The sequence below is a fragment of the Vigna umbellata genome, chromosome 5 (assembly GCF_029865625.1).
Source record: "Vigna umbellata cultivar VRB3 chromosome 5, Vumbellata_1.0, whole genome shotgun sequence".
Classification (NCBI taxonomy): Eukaryota; Viridiplantae; Streptophyta; class Magnoliopsida; order Fabales; family Fabaceae; genus Vigna; species Vigna umbellata.
Window position 1 is genome coordinate 22,484,703 of NC_142169.1, and position 16,556 is coordinate 22,501,258.

The 16,556-nt window shown below is 31.3% G+C and overlaps 1 protein-coding gene across 1 annotated transcript; it reads left to right on the plus strand.

The window, feature by feature from the left end:
* The first annotated feature begins 14,109 nt into the window (after positions 1-14,109).
* Positions 14,110-15,980, plus strand: LOC124828678 (uncharacterized). Its single transcript, XM_047302031.2, has one exon. It carries the CDS (start codon positions 14,341-14,343, stop codon positions 15,655-15,657), a length of 1,317 nt encoding a protein of 438 aa, XP_047157987.1. The 5' UTR covers positions 14,110-14,340; the 3' UTR covers positions 15,658-15,980.
* The last annotated feature ends 576 nt before the right edge of the window (positions 15,981-16,556 follow it).

Here is a 16,556-nt window from a genome sequence, read left to right on the forward strand (position 1 = left end):
TCACGATAGCCAAACAGGAAGTATGTCCCAAATGGCACCGCTACACAACCCCTCTATTTCTAAGTTACACTCAGGCCCGGGTATAGGGCCCCACTCATGATATGCATAAAGTGTGTGTGTGTGAAGGGAGAATGCAATGCATACCCCAAACCCCCACCTGCAAAACAACCAGAAGAATTCCCAGGCAGATATAAACATGGTTTCTACCCTAGGGTTCAACATACAACAATTTTTTCACAGAACAAGCAAAACAACTCACATGCAATTATTATAAATATCAAACATAGATAAAGAAACGGGAAAGGAAAACATAAAGAAAAACCACATCAAATTCGCATATCTAATTAAATGGCTTGACTCTCTTCACTTCCCCAGTGGAGTCGCCATCTGTCGCAACCGGAATCGCAACGGGACGACGATCCAAAAAGAAACGGGTTTTGAAAAAGAGATTTGGAGTCACCACCATAGTTTATTATGGAAAACTACGGAAAAACCATAAAATGATAAGGCATGGTCTACAAGAACCAGATTCTAGGCTCGGGAGTCGATTACGTGTAGGGAAGGTATTAGCACCCTACAACGCCTGCCCTAAGGCAGTACCTTTAACTAAATACGCGAATATGATGTGGTTTTCAAAATGTTTAACTATCCCCTAAAATAAAACTCTAAAGAAGCAAAATATATTTTTTAGTTTTTTGGGCCCGACAAGGATTGACCTTGCTCCTACGTATTCTCATTCAAAATGAGAAATCAGGGTTACGTAGTTCTTTTGAAAATGTTTGAGAAGTTTGTTTGAGAAATTGTTTAGAAAATTTGTTTGGAAAATGATTAAGGACAAATTTGGACTTTTGGGGAAGTGAACCTGACAAGGACTAGCCTTGCTCCTACGTATCTCCACTTTTGATGGAGAATCAAGGATAACGTAGTTCTGGCTAGAAATTGTCTATTGCCTTGAAATTGTTGATGTTTTTAGTTTTTGAAGATTTTATATTTTTTGATATTTTTATAAAATAAACGGAAAAGATATTTAGCACAAGGACGATGCGTGCGATCACACGTGTGCTCAACCTTTAAAATATTTTTGTAATTTTATTTAAGAAAGAAGAAAAGGTTTTTAGCACGAGGACGATGCGAGCGATCACACACGTGCCTAACCCTTAAAATATATTTTTTTGTATTTTTTATAAAAGAAAGGGAAAAGGTTTTTAGCACGAGGACGATGCGAGCGATCACACACGTGCCTAACCCTTAAAATATATTTTTTTTGTATTTTTTTATAAAAAGGAGAAAAGGTTTTTAGCACGAGGACGATGCGAGTGATCACACACGTGCCTAACCTTTAAAATATATTTTTGTATTTTTTATAAAGGACGAAGAAAAGGTTTTTAGCACGAGGACGATGCGAGCGATCACACACGTGTCTAACCTTTAAAATATATTTTTTATCATAAATAAAAATAAAAATAAAATAAAAATGAAAATAAAATAAACGGATAAATAAATAAATAATGAAAATAGAGTAACAAGTAAAAATGATAAAATAAGATAATAAGTAAATAAAATAAAAAGAAAAGGGGTGTGCAGGTGCTAAATAAGAAATAGGGTGGTTAAACAAAAAAACGAACTGGGCCAAAGCCCAAGCTGAGAGGGGTGCAAAAATGTGTTTAAGGGGGTACAGGGAAGAAATTCGTTTTTTTTTTTGTGTTTTTAGGAACAGAACCGGTGAGCCCAAGGCAAGGAATGGACGTAGGGGTGTAAAGGTGAGAAATAGGGGTGCGCGTGGGAGAGGAAAGGTTTTATTTATTTATTATTATTTTTTTTAGGCTGGATCAGAAGGCCCAAGGCCCTTTTCGCTTCTCAGATCTGGAAAAAACCCTAGGGGTTCTCACATCCTAACTCATTTCAATGCATTCAGAGACTCAAGTTTCTCTCCATGAACGAGACACCTGGGGCGCTCACCATTCACTCTGCCTCAGCCTTCGTTCAAACGGCCGACCACCGTGTTGGACCCCCCGCTCAGTCCAAGGTGTCACCGGCGACCAGGCACCACCGGAGCCGCCGCCAACTCTTTCTCCCCTTCCTCTTTGCGTGCGGGAAGTCCTCTCCTTTCTCCGTCGAACGCCGCAAAAGACCCCACCGGTTGCCGCGTCGAGCTTCTCCGCCCACCGTCGAGACCATCGCCGGCCGTCGCTTGTCACCGCCTTGACGCCCTCTACCGCCACGACCGAATCTATCTCTACCCCTAAAACCGTCACCATCGCAGCCACTCCTGAAACCGCCACCGCGCCTACCACCTCTAGGGGTCCCATTCCCATTGTTTGATTACCAGAGAATGCAGCCACGGACGTTTGGGGGTTTAGGATTTTTATTCTGTGTGTGCTTATGTGTTTTTTATGATTCAACTTTGTTAATGGTTGAAGATGAACAGAGGCGTTGGAGGCTATCGAAGATTGGAGAGCTCGTGTTTCTCGGTGGCTTTGAAACAGAGAGACAGAAGAGGTATTTTCTCAGCTTCACTATAGAGAGGGTACGTTAGAGTGTGCATTGTGAGTGTGATAATTGATTCTTTGTTTTTTTTCAGGTAATGGGATACAAGGTCGTTTTTATGATGCTGGAATTGGGGATGATTGAATGGCAAAGAGTACACATAATCTAATCATGTATATCCAATATGATTACAAGCTTAATACGAGCAGACAAAACCAAGTCTTACAAAACCAACACAAGAACATATAACAACCCAACGGAACGCAGACATCGACCCAATTATGAACAGATCACATCATCTACCATTCACGTTTATGAGCAATAAAGCTTTAAGAAGGTGAACTTGCCTTTTGTCTCTGCGTTAAGTTTTTTTTCCTTTGAATGCTGGAATCCTGGTTGATGATGATATCTTTTTTCTTTGAATTCTGGTTGATGGCGATATCCGACGAGTGAATGGAGGAATATTTTGTTTTTGCGGTTAATGGTATAGATTGAGGGAATAGTGGGTTCCGGTTAAGTGCATGCTGGAGGAGGTGGTGAATGAAATCTGTCTGCTGAGAAGACGAGAGTGAATAGAGAGGAGTTGAGAGTAGTGTCTGATGTTGGCGTCTCGGTTGGAGTCGAGGTCCCCCCGGTTCCCTCTAGGGCGTTGTTCCTCTGTTTTTCATGACCCTCCCAGCTCGATCCTCATGAAGCCCCCTCCCCAAAATGCTTCCATCTCTGCTTTTTCTATCATCAGGGGCGTATCGCCCTTTTTGATTTTCTGTTTGTCTCTTTCTCTTTTTATGTTTTAATTGGATCAATTCGTCAAAGCAAATCAGAGATCCTTTCCCCTTATGTATGACTGTAAATTTCCCCTTATGTATGACTGTAAATTTCCCCTTATGTATGACTGTAAGCGTAGGGACATTTGGATAGACTGTGATCATATTGCAGGAGAGACAATGTTGGAGGATGGTAGACTTTGCAAGAAAGCTTAGTTTGTGTTTGTGTAGTCTGAGAACAGGGAGAAGAAAAGCATGCCATTCCTAAAAGGGCTCAGTTGACCATCGTATTTTTCTCTCTTTTCATTTTTTTCTTAGATTTTTTGTTTGTTAACGTTTAACTAAAGAAACATATATATATATAAAACTTAAACAGCAAAAAGAAACTGATAAAAAGAAATAACTATAAATAATAAAATGTAAAATAAAAATAAAATAAAATAAAATAAAATAAAACAAAACAAAATAAAATAAAATAAAATAAAACAAAACAAAATAAAATAAAATAAAATAAAATAAAACAAAACAAAATAAAATAAAACAAAACAAAATAAAATAAAATAAAATAAAATTGAAAATAAACAATACGAAATGATGAAAAGATATAAAATAAAAAAAATAGAGTAAAAAGTACAAAACATATTATTTAGTCACCCGGACGAAATTGGGTGTTGACAGTAGTGTAGGTTGAATTGATATTATTATGAACATGGCAAGATAAGGAAGAAGAAGAGTTTGGAAATAGATAAAAAGGAGGGTTGCAATACTAATGTGATTAGGGAATTAGGAATAATTAAGAAGTTGTAGGTTGTGATTGGAGCAATTTCATCAGGCATAGTTATATGGTAGTATTCAAACCTCAATGGTGATGTAAAGGATAGGTAAAGATTTATATGTCGCACCTTGATCTCTATCAAGTGATGTGTGTGAGTGAACTTGTTGATACTTACTTTTAGTTCGCATAAGATAAAAATTTTAGATTTAGTTAACACTAAATATCCTGGGGTATGGTTTTGATCTCGGGAAGCACGTTATAATTGAGGTGGGTTGTGGTTGATTGCCCTGATAATCTCTCTAGATCGTTTAACTTATGTGGCATAAGTGGTTTATTTAAATGAGTAGGTGCAGTATTGATAAGGAATCTAGTTAGTTTTAAATTCGGCCTTATTGAGATTAAAATAAGTGGTTTCAGAATTTATAACATTGTTGATTGAGTGATCTGTTGAGTCTTATCAGAGATATGCAATTGTTAGGTACTGGATTAGAGACAACATTAAGTTTGTGAATTCATATTAGCTTAGGATGTGGGAAGGTATTTTGAGGACAAGGTTTATATTCCTAAAATTTGGAGTTTATAAGTTAATTCTTGAAGAATGTTTTAACTTAGACTAGAAATGTTTGCTAGGAAAATAATTACATGAAGGTTGAAGTAATTTGGAGTATAATCTTGAAATAAGCTTGATTATTCTAGTTTTGTTAAATATTTCAGAAGTGTTTATCAGGGAAAGAAAATAGTGGTTCAACATTTAGTGTGGGTTAAATAAAAGATGAGGATCAATATTTTAGGGATATCTGACCAATGCAAGTGAAGGATAGACATTATAGTCTAGGGTATGATCGAAAGGATGGTTTGGTTCAAATATGTTTTTAGAAGTTTATGGTCTTCAAGAATTGTGAGTTGACTGTTGTAGTTAAGGGTGAAGGCAGTATTACCGAGAATCAGATAAGTTCATCAAGGACGAGTGAAGGAAATGATGCATGATCTTAAGTGTGGAAGGGTTTATATGGATGTTATAAAGCATACTCAATATAGGTATTACTTTTGGACAAGTTCTTGATAAATGAGTATAGAAAAGAAAACATAAGGATGAATTATTTAGTAATAGTGTTTTGGACTCCGTGTAATCATTAGAGTAATTAGAAATTTTACGAAAAATAGAAGTATAGGGTAAGGTGGAGCAATCTAGTATAAAATTTTGGTAAACATAAGTGGCTTTTGGAGGCGTACGATTTCTAGGAGTGGAAACTGTGTTGAGAAAATATAATGGAAAGTTGTTACGGAAAAAGAATGATTCTTAGAGTTTTAGAGCGTCATGGAAGTCTTAAATAAGGATCTCTAAGGAGAATCACTTTCTGATTATAGTAGGAATGAAAAGTTTTCTCTAATCTTGTGATTTATAGTTTATGAGTGATGAGTTCTTTTAAAACATTAATGGATTATTTTGAGACTAGTGAGGAAGGTTTAATGATGGTTGTGATAGGGCTAAAGTAAGAGTGTTTGGAAGGTTTATGATTTTAATTTTTGTGAGTACATTTCAATTTGAGATGCTAGAAATTTTATGCACAAAATAAGTAGAGAAATGATTCAGGTTATGAGTGTGAGACTTTTCTAGTTGAATGCGTTCAGATGAGTATTAAATTAAAAATTTTTATTTTCGAATTTTCGAGGACGAAAATTTTTGTTGTTGGGGAGAATGTAAGACCCATAAAAAAAATCTATATATATATATATATATATATATATATATATATTTATAGTAGTAAATTTTAGTATTTTATTAGTAATAATAATTTTAATGGATATAAAATTGTAAATTTTGGATATAAAATTATAGTAATTTTAGAAGGAGAGGTTCAAATTTTTGGTAACTTATTTAGTAAAATTTTTTTAAATGGAATAGTAAAAAGTAAATAGTAAATAGTAAAAAGTAAATAGTAAAAATAAATTTTCAGCATTAAGATTCCTTAGCATGGAAGAAAGTAGTAGGTAGAAATTAGGATCAGATTTGGTGAGAAAATGATTGAAATATTATTTTTAAATAATATTAAAATAATAAATAATATTAAAATATTAATGAATAGTAAATTTTTTTTTTACTATAAATAGCCATGGGAGGGAAGGGTATTTTGCACCAAGAAAAGAGGAATCAAGTGAGAGCTTGAGAAATAGAGAAGAAAGAGTTAGGGAGAAATTTTTAGTTGCAAGAAGAGTAGAGGTTCTGAAGGGTTTCGGGGAAACAAATTCGGAGCAGGAGATTAAGTCTGGAATAGAGGTAGGGGAGCTAACCTTTATATGTTTTTATATTATGATTTAATAGTTATATGCTTTTATATTATGATTTAGTATTGTTTTATTACTATTCATATATTGAAATTCTGCTGTGTGAATACTGTTAATGCTTACTGTATGTTAATCTATATTGAAATTCAGTGTTAATATTATATGCTGTTGTTTTGAATCTGTAAATAAGAAATTTGTTAAAAACTAGTTGAGGAACACTTTGGCTAAGGAAAGACTTGGTACTTAAGTTGTCCATTGTGACGCACCTCTCTTTCCTGGAAGTCTACTCGACAAGTTTTTAACTTAAATCCTATTGAACAGATTGAGTACTGTTTAATTATTATGCAATATATTGAGTTTGTGTGATTTATGCGATGATTGTATTTTATTATATTGCATTTGAATTTATGCATCTGAACATGTTATGAATATTATGGGGAGATTTTGTAGGGGTATAATGTGAGTTGAGGAAAATGAGTATGGCATGAGTCTCGTGGAGAGATTCAGTAATATTATGGTATTTGTGTATATGTTGATGTTGAGGGTCCCGTAGTTGGAGGTTATCCTGATACTCTAATAATCATCTAGTCTCAAGTAGAGAGGGATGAATTATGTGGTGAGAGGAGCAGGAGGTCCTGGTCTATGTGCCGGTTTTGGACATAGTGAGGGGATTAACCTTGTGAATGGTATGAAGTATTTTGAAAGTGTATTTGTAAAAAGAAGTAGAAGTCATTACAAGTGCATAACCTCCCGTGACCGCTCATCAACGTATCATCCGGATGAGTGTCTATTGGGTATTGTGGTGTCTATTGGGTATTGTGAGACGAGTATCTAATAGGAATTGTGGTATGAGGGTGTCGAACATAATTATTATATGATGTTTATATCAAGGTAATTATACATGTTTTATAAATGATTTGTTGCATGTTAGCTCACCCTTACTTGTGTGTGCATGTGAATGCGATGATCGTATAATGCGTGATGTTATACGGGAGCAGATGAAGGAATGTCGTCTGATCCAGTGCCAATGAAGAGAGAGACAGAAGAATAAGTTAGAAGAATTCGAATTATATTTATGAGTTCATAGTTGAAATTTGAGTTTAAAACATGTGTAGACATATATTAACTATGAATTTATAAGTGTGAGATTACGGGATATTACCGTAAATGTAATGTTACAATATATAAATTATGAATTATCCAGCGTGAGATATTGGGATGTTACATTGGGTACAAACAAAGTCCCACATCAGATAAAATAAGAGATGGACATGAGTTTATACACACATAAGATACCTCCATTGGTAAGAGACATTTTGGAGTGGTACCGAAAGCAAATCCGTAAGGACTTAACCCAAAGCGGATAATATCTTACGAGTGTGGAGATCTATATGTGTATTGTCTCTCCTTTCAAAAACCACAAAAGACACAAAACCTGAATAAGAATTGTGAAACTAGAAAAACCTTAAGTAAAAAAGAAAAAATAAGGTGTATCATGCTTAGGTGAATACCAAGTCATGAAAAATGATTTCATGTTTTTCACTAGTGCTGCATAATGTTAAAAATATTCACAATAATTATTACTAATTATAAAATATCTTATAATTTAAACTTAGGAAAAATAAGTTAATTTATAAATTATTGGAAAATCATATCAAAATATTTAAAAAATAAATTAATTTATGATTGAGACAATCAATTTATAAATTGTCTAATTTATTTTTAAAAAATCATATCAAAATATTTAAAAAAAAATTGACATATACACCATTCAAATTTATATTTTTATCAACCAAATGCAGAAACAAACTAATCTATCATTCTTAATCAAGCTCAAACATGAATGTAATTTTACGCTTATCGTTTTTTGAGATAGAAATCTAACATTGTATACGATAAAAGAAAGATAAAGAAAACAATGGATATAGACTATTTCTTTATGGTAGTGTAAGAAAAGCATTTAATATTGTACGAGAATAAGTAATTCAAACATTTTCATCATAGCTAGTGGTAATAATTCTGCAAAGTTACAGTGGAAAATTGATGAGCAGTAACTTAATTGATCCAGTTGACGCGAAAAAAGTGTGTTTCAGAGTACCATAATTCATGATTAAGAAATTACCTCAACTGTGTAACGTTGACTTGTTTGTTAAAAATTAAGAGAAAGAAAAATATCTTATTTTAAGGAAAAACACGACAAACTTTAGAGTTCTGGACTATTTTTTGTTAGATACAGAAAACATATAAATAATTAGTAACAATAAATAGACACTCGATGATATATATCATCACGAGTGAAACAACAGGTGAAATGGTTTGAGAAGAGTGAGAGGTAAAAAAGAAAAGTGAAAAAGAATAAAAATAAACAAATAAGCTATCAGGAATATATATATATATATATATATATATATATATATATATATATATATATATAACAAAATAAAAATTACAAAAGAAAAAAAAAGGATTTTAACACTTTATTCAATTCCAACGGGTACTGTTTTGTCGGCAGAAAAAAAAAATGAAAAGTATATTTTTTTCTATTTGACTGTTTAAATTTGAATATGAAATTGCTTTTACATTAAAAATTTAAATATAGTTATTTGTTAGATTATGAACTCAAGATAAATTATTAATGAACAAAAAATCTTTTATTTATTAATTGAACAATTTCTAATACTTATAGAACAATAAGTGAAAACGTATTTAGATTGATTATTGAAAATAATGTAGATGAACTGGCATATGATTTTCTAACGTATAATATTTTATATTCTCTTTTTATTTTATTTTGGAGATTATGAAAAGGAAATATGAAAAGTTGTATGTGCTTATCATAATTCTTTCGTGTAACTTTTTGATTTCTTTTTTAACTTTTAGGTTAAAATTACCATGAGATGATATTAAAATTTCAATTCCATCATCAATTTTTAATTTGGTTTTTAATTTTAGAAAATGTCATTCAATCTGGTCTTTTACAATACTAAACATTAACTTAGTGTCATCTCTTAGTTTGTGATTTTTTATTTTTTAAAAGTTTTAGAAAAAATTATGTATTTTTCAAAAAAAAAATTGTTACATGTTAAATGAGGATCTTATCGCATGACAAAGATAGTGTGCTGATAATATCACGTGTTACTATTAAAAAAGTATGTGAAAAACTTCAATTTAATACTTTTTTCTTGTATTTTTGGCTCAAATTAGTCCTAAATTTTTTTAAATTTGAGCAATTTCGTTCATCTCCAAATTAAGATTAAATTTAATTTTTATACATATGTACAATATATTTTCATTAAAATTAATATTTTTATTAAATATTTTTAATAATATTAAATTTATATTTTATATTGAACTTTATTTAAATTTTGTTTCAATTACTTAAGTTTTAGCTTAAAACCCTATGATATTTGTATTGGAATATCAATTCAGTAATCAAGTTTTAAGTAGTCTCAATTCGCTTCTCATTTTAAAAAATGTGATGTAATTTGACCATTTCATTAGTACAATACTAATCACACTAACTTAGTGTCACGTGTCACTATGTGATTTTTTTTCTATATTTTTCTTAATCCTTTTTTAAGTAATTTTTTTTTCAAAAAATTGTTTTTTGTCACATGTTAAATGAGGATCCTGTCAGGTTACAAAGACAGTGTGACGTGACAATGACAGTGTCACGTGTCATTAGTAAAAAAATTGTCATGTGAAAAATCTCAATTTAATCTTTTTATTTGTATTTTCTCTAAATTGAGTCATAATTTTTTTTTTTAAATTGGAGCAATTTCATCCCTCTCCCAATTAAAACCAAATTTAACTTTTATACAGATGTATAATGATATTTTCATTAAAATTGATATTTTTATTAAATATATTTAAATATATTAAATTTATTTAAATTTATATTTTACATTGAACTTTATTTAAATTTCTTTTCAAATTATATAAGGCCAATATCAAGCCAAAGTTAACCAGACCGGTTGACATATTTTGTCACCTCCAGTAAATATTATAATTGTTATAATGATATTTTTATTAATATTTTTAATAAGATTAAGTTTATTTAAATTAATATTTTAAATTTAATTTTATTTAAATTTTAAATATATTTATTTTAAATTGTTATAATACTATTTTAAAATTTTATATTTGAATTTATAATATTGTTATTTTTAAACCAACTCTAACATTTATATTGAAATTATTAATATATAAATATTTGAAACAAAAATTTAAATAAAATTCAATGTAAAATATAATTTTAAATAAATTTAATATTGTTAAAAATACTTAATAAAAATATTAATTTTAATGAAAATACTTTTACACATGTATATAAAAGTTAAATTTGGTTTTACTTTACAAGGGATGAAATTGTTCAAATCTAAAAAAAAATATATGCTAAATTGAGACAAAATACATATAAAAAAAATTAAATTGATATTTTTCACATGACACTTTTCCTAAGAAAGACACATGACACTATCACGGTCCTGTCACTCTATCTTTGTTACATGGTAAGTTTCTCATTTGACACGTGATAATAACTTTTAAAAAATAAAAAAAAATTAAAATAATTATAAAACTAAGGATTAATAGATATACTTAGTTAATATCGTCAATACCGTATTAACGAAAAAAGTCAAATTGTATCACATTTTCAAAAACGAAGATTCAATTAAAACCACTTAAAACCTAAAGATCAGAGTTATTTTAACTTAAATTTTAATATTTGTAATTTGACTTCTCAACAAATTAAAATGTTTATCATAGTCTCTGCACAATAAATATTTGGTAATATATATGTCCTTAACCTAATTTAATTAATTATGATTTTTTATTATAATTATTATTGTGTGTGTTAAAATATATCATTTATGATATTTGAAGTTTATATTTAATGGTTGCATGTTTAATATATTATAAGAATCTTATTTAGTATAAATATCTCTGATTCTTCCATTATCAGTAAATGTCATTTTTAAAATATAAAATCATCATATTGTATAAATTTACATTATTTAATTTCATTTAATAAAGATATTTATTTTAATTTTAAATAATAAATTCAAAACATGTAAAATTTATTTAGTTACATATGTATAATTATCTAATATGTTTTTAGTCCCTAAACTATTGACCGTTTCTGGTTTTCGTCCCTCTTCCAAAGTAAAGTACAATTTAGTCCTCAATCTTTAAAAATCGTTCGTTTTAGTCGAAAAAACGAACGTTTTGAGGACTAAAACGATGACTAAAAACAAAATTTTGAGGACTAAAACGAACGTTTTTCTAAAGAATGAAGACCAAATTGTACCTTACTTTGGAAGAGGAACGAAAACCAGAAACGGCCAATAGTTTAAGGACTAAAAACATATTTAACCCTTATGTAAACTATCGTTGTCAATTTTTATCTTATCATTAGAATACATTTCTAGTGCAACATTCAAAATAAGTATTTCTCAATCATTTCAAAGCAGTCTTATATTATCCTTACCATCTTTTTCTTTTCAACCCCTCTCAATTTACTATTTCAAAATTAAATAAAATAATCAAGTTACATTATATTGTAATTTATTTTATATTATAAACATAAATATAATTTATATGATTAAAGATGTTTTCTAATTATTAATTTATTATATTAACAAAATGTTTATATATCATAAATGTAACTACATAAAAATATTTATCTTGTATAATATATATAAGGTAAAATGCTACTGAGTGAATAACTGAATAACTATCAAATTATGCTATTTTACACCCATGAACAATGAATTTATGAAGCATTTCCAAATGAATTAATTTAATTTTCTTATTTAACCTAACAGTGTGGGGGACTATTAATTAAATAAGAATAGGGTTGTGTGACTTTTGTTACTGGTTCTTTAAAAGTTATTCATTTGAGTTTGGTGTTGTTCTGTTCTCTCTGTCCCATGCATTTTCATAGCATTCAATGATCTGTTCCCCATTTCAATCATACTCTGCTATGTGTACTCTTTATTTTCAACCATGGAATCTCCATTAACAATTCAACATTTTATTTTATTTTTCCAATTGAAAAAAAAAAAATAATCCCATAGTTACATGTATATGTGTATTATTTATTTAAAATATAAAAAAATAAAGTTTATCAACACATTATGTTGGTTATTTTGATTTAGCTCAACTCAATATAACTGATCTGATTTAGTTAGTTTATTATACTGCAAACAGAAAAATGATATGAAGTAAATAATATAAATCAGTTTAAGTTATTAAAACAAATTAAGTTTAAACCTAAGACACAACATTATGGTTTCCCACTACACTATATGAGAAACAAGTACAAGGAAAAAAAGTTATTCTCATTTAAAGTGTGGTGACTTTAATTCAGAGAATTCCAATCTCTTTCATAGTTAAAGATATCCATTTATGTGAAAATATTTTCTAAAAGTTCATTAGCTAATGTTAATCTTAAATAATAAAAAACATATGTAATAAACATAGAATCTTGATATCAGAAAAATAGATTCTGTTGTATGAAAGATTTAATATTATTTTGTGAGTTCCTAAGTTCTCAGTAATAAAATGTTTTTTTTTCTCACATTATGCCAAATATGTAACTTTAATATAGATTTTGAGAAAGACAAAGTTCAATTATTACCTTCAAAATTTAAAAGTTAAAAACATAATTAATCTATAAATTAAAAAAAAAATCATAAAATTGTGTCTGTAAATAGAAAACATGTTTAGCAAGAATACATTTTTATCATCAAAACGAGTTCTAAAATTAAGTTAGATAATTCATACATTTTCCTTTTGATATTTACTTAATAATTATAAAAAATATACAAGTAGTTATAATTTCTCATAATAAAAAATCCAATTTAATACTATGTAGCTTTTATCCTTTAAAAAAAATAAAGTGATTAATGTTTTTCGAATTTTCAACCAAGCATCAATTTTCTATTTTGTTTTTTTCCTAAAAAAAATGCTCATTATGTCTAAATAAAAATAATTCACTTATCGAAGGAATGAAGTTATTTGAATAAAATTATTTCAATACATGAGATAAATATGCGACGGAAGAAACATGTGGCATTTAGAAAACATATAAAGTGAGCATTTTTCTTATTATGAAGAATGTAAATTATAACAAATTTACGACTACATAACAAAAAAGAAGAAAAAAAATTGAAGCGTACCTTTTTTTTACACACAGTATTATAATCTATAGTTTTAATTTTCCATAATATAAAGAATCGTAGTTTATCATACAAATTTTGACATATAAATTACAATATATGATTAATTAAACATCTTAAAATAATAAAAAAAAACCATTAAATATTTTGTACTATATTAATAAAATATTTACGTCATTAAATGTTACACTGTAAGAAAAAGAAGCATATCAATTATTCAGAAATAAACTTAATTGCAATTGTTTTTTCTTTCGTAACTTTATTATATCCATTTAATACACACAGGTACGAAATAGTTTAATTAATTAAAATATAAGAAAAAAAATCTATGTATGAACAATTTAATATGAAACCAAAATTTTCGTATATATTTTAAAAACCAAAACGTGAAAAAGAAAATATAGAAAGAGTAATGTCAGAAATACAAAATTAGCCTAAATCATATCGTAGCGTTTTTAATTTGGAAAATATGGATATTTAAATCTTAAAAGAAAACAAGAAAAGTTAACCATAATTATAAAAGCAAAAGATAAAAAGTACCTAAACCAAACCAAATTTGTCATCATTAATAGCTATCTAACTCTTTTATAACTGTAGTTTGTGTAGTCTAATACCAGCAATCATCAATCAAACAATATTTTAAGGTGTTCATTAAAAAAATGAGAGTATAAGTGAGTAAGAGAGATAAAAGAGAGAAAGAAGAAAGAGAGGCTGTGTGAAGCAAAGCAAATGAGCGAACAGTCTCGCAAGTTCTCCACCCACCATTTTCAACCATTTGAAGAAGAAGAAGAAGGAGAAGCAGCAATGCAGGCATAGGCATAGCAGAAGAACATCATCAAACACAACAATGACAGTTACAAAACCAAACATGAACAACAACAGCAACAACAATAACAATAGCAGTGGCATAGGTATGGGTATGCTTCTGGTGTTGTTCTCCCAAGACAACAAATCGAGCATCACCGACAAACCCAAACTCACCCTGCTTTCCCCTTCCAAAACCCTCTTATCAAAAGCACAATCAACCATCTCCATTTGCCTTCTTCTTTTCTTCACCACGCTCCTCCTCTTCACTCTCTCCACCTTCCCCAACGCTTCCCTCACCACAAAACCCACTTCACACGCCCTTTCACACACCCTTCACACACCCTTCGCGCTCCAACGCATGGGCACGCTCCACCGAAGAGGCACCAAATCCATGTCCGACCTTCTCATCTCCCACGTCCCCGACGACACTCCACTCGACGACTTCCGCCTCTTCCTCCGCCTCCTCCACCGCTCCTACCTCACCGCCTCTTCCGACGTCGTTTTCCTCTTCCCCTCCCCTTCCTCCTCCTCCAAATTCACCCCCATTATCTCCCAAGAGAACCACGCCTTCTCCACTCTGCTCCATCTCCACGCCCGCCTCAACTCCACGCGCTTGCGCCAGCTCCCCAAGTCCTCGTTCCACCCCAATCGCTTCAGACAACATCAGCAGCAACAAAAGGAACCTCTTTGGGGTCCCAAGACAAAAACCAACTTAACCGCTTCCTCGCTCGGTTACGGATCGGTCCTCAGTTTCCACGCCTCCGAGCTTGACCCGGAGAACTCGCTCGCCGGCTTCCTCGACCGCGTTCCTCTCTCTCTCCGCCGCTGGGCCTGCTACCCCATGCTCCTCGGCCGCGTCAGACGCACCTTCAAACACGTGATCCTCGCCGACGTCAAAACCCTTTTGATTCTCAAAGACCCATTCGCCCGACTCAAAACTCCCGGCCCCAACTCGGTCCTTGTATTCTCCAAACAAGAAAAACACGGCAAGAAAACGCAGCGGGTTGTTCTGTCCTCCGTTATAATAGGCGGCGCTCGCGGCGTGCGGCGGCTCTCCGGCGCCATGGCTGTGGAGATAGTCCGCGCTGCCACGCAGCACAGGAAGAGGAAAAACCCCGTGACCGAGTACGCCATACTGAGTCAGCTCGTTGGCGGGAGCGGGTTCGTTTTGAAGAATAAGAATGTTGATCTGGTCGCTTCGTCGGAGTCCATACCCGAGGCCGGTGGCTCTTCCCCGAGGTCGTTCTGGGACTTCGCGATGGTCCAACGCGGTGTGAGTAATTACGATCTTAATTATGTCATCAGAAGACAAATGTGTTCGTCTGTGTTGGATTCTTCTGTCTATAGAGATTGTTAATCAGAACAGTTTAGGATAAATAATAAAATTAATAATGGTGAGATAGAATAATAACACACCAAGGGAAAATTAATAAGGAAAATTTATGTTGTTATTTTTTATTTATCGAATTAGTCTGACCAATTTTGTCACTACTTTTGTGTATACACCCATTCATCTTGAAATTACATTTTTTGTATTCTTCTTCAATGGGAAAGTTATGGGCCAGTGTGTCCAAACCAGTGCAGCTGACAGAAGATACGACCTTCAAACAGATGCACCCAAGTCCTCATATTTGTATAATGATATTTCTTCATCTTATGCAATCAGACCCTGTTGAATGATTTTTTTTTTTTCTGTCTATACCCATTTAAATAATTTGATTTTGGTCCTTGATTTAGGGCACTTGCAGTATCTGTTTTTTAATCATTGATTTTGTAATATCTTGTTAGCAGTTATTTGGACACAAGATTTTGTAATCTATTTGAAAAAGTACAGTGTTGGGTTTTGATAACTTCAGTATCGAAATGTATTATTCTGAGAGCTTTCTGCGCAGAGAGTTTCATACTCTCCAAAATAACAGGTTATTGGAAAATCAGTGGTTTTAAGGAAAGTGGTTTTGACTTGTGTTTTGGAGAGTTTTTGACAACGTTGTGATGGATGCAGATCTTAGATTTTGTGGCATGTGTGGTTAAAGATTGGTGGGTCGGAAATGTAGATGGGAAGAAAGTGCAATGTAAAATGAAAATATGAATGCAAGTTGTTTGAGAGGGTGAAAGCAAAGAACAGTAGGGATCTGTGTAATGAATTGATGAGTGCATGTGGTTGATGTCTTTTTGGCTCCAGCAATGAACGCGTTGGCAATTAATGTAAATATATAAACTAAATTTTGAAAGTTGCAGCTTCTAAAAGCAGAAAGA

What these genes read in the sequence shown, in the direction of transcription:
- LOC124828678 (XM_047302031.2), top strand. Translation starts at nt 14,341, where the DNA reads ATGACAGTTACAAAACCAAACATGAACAACAACAGCAACAACAATAAC.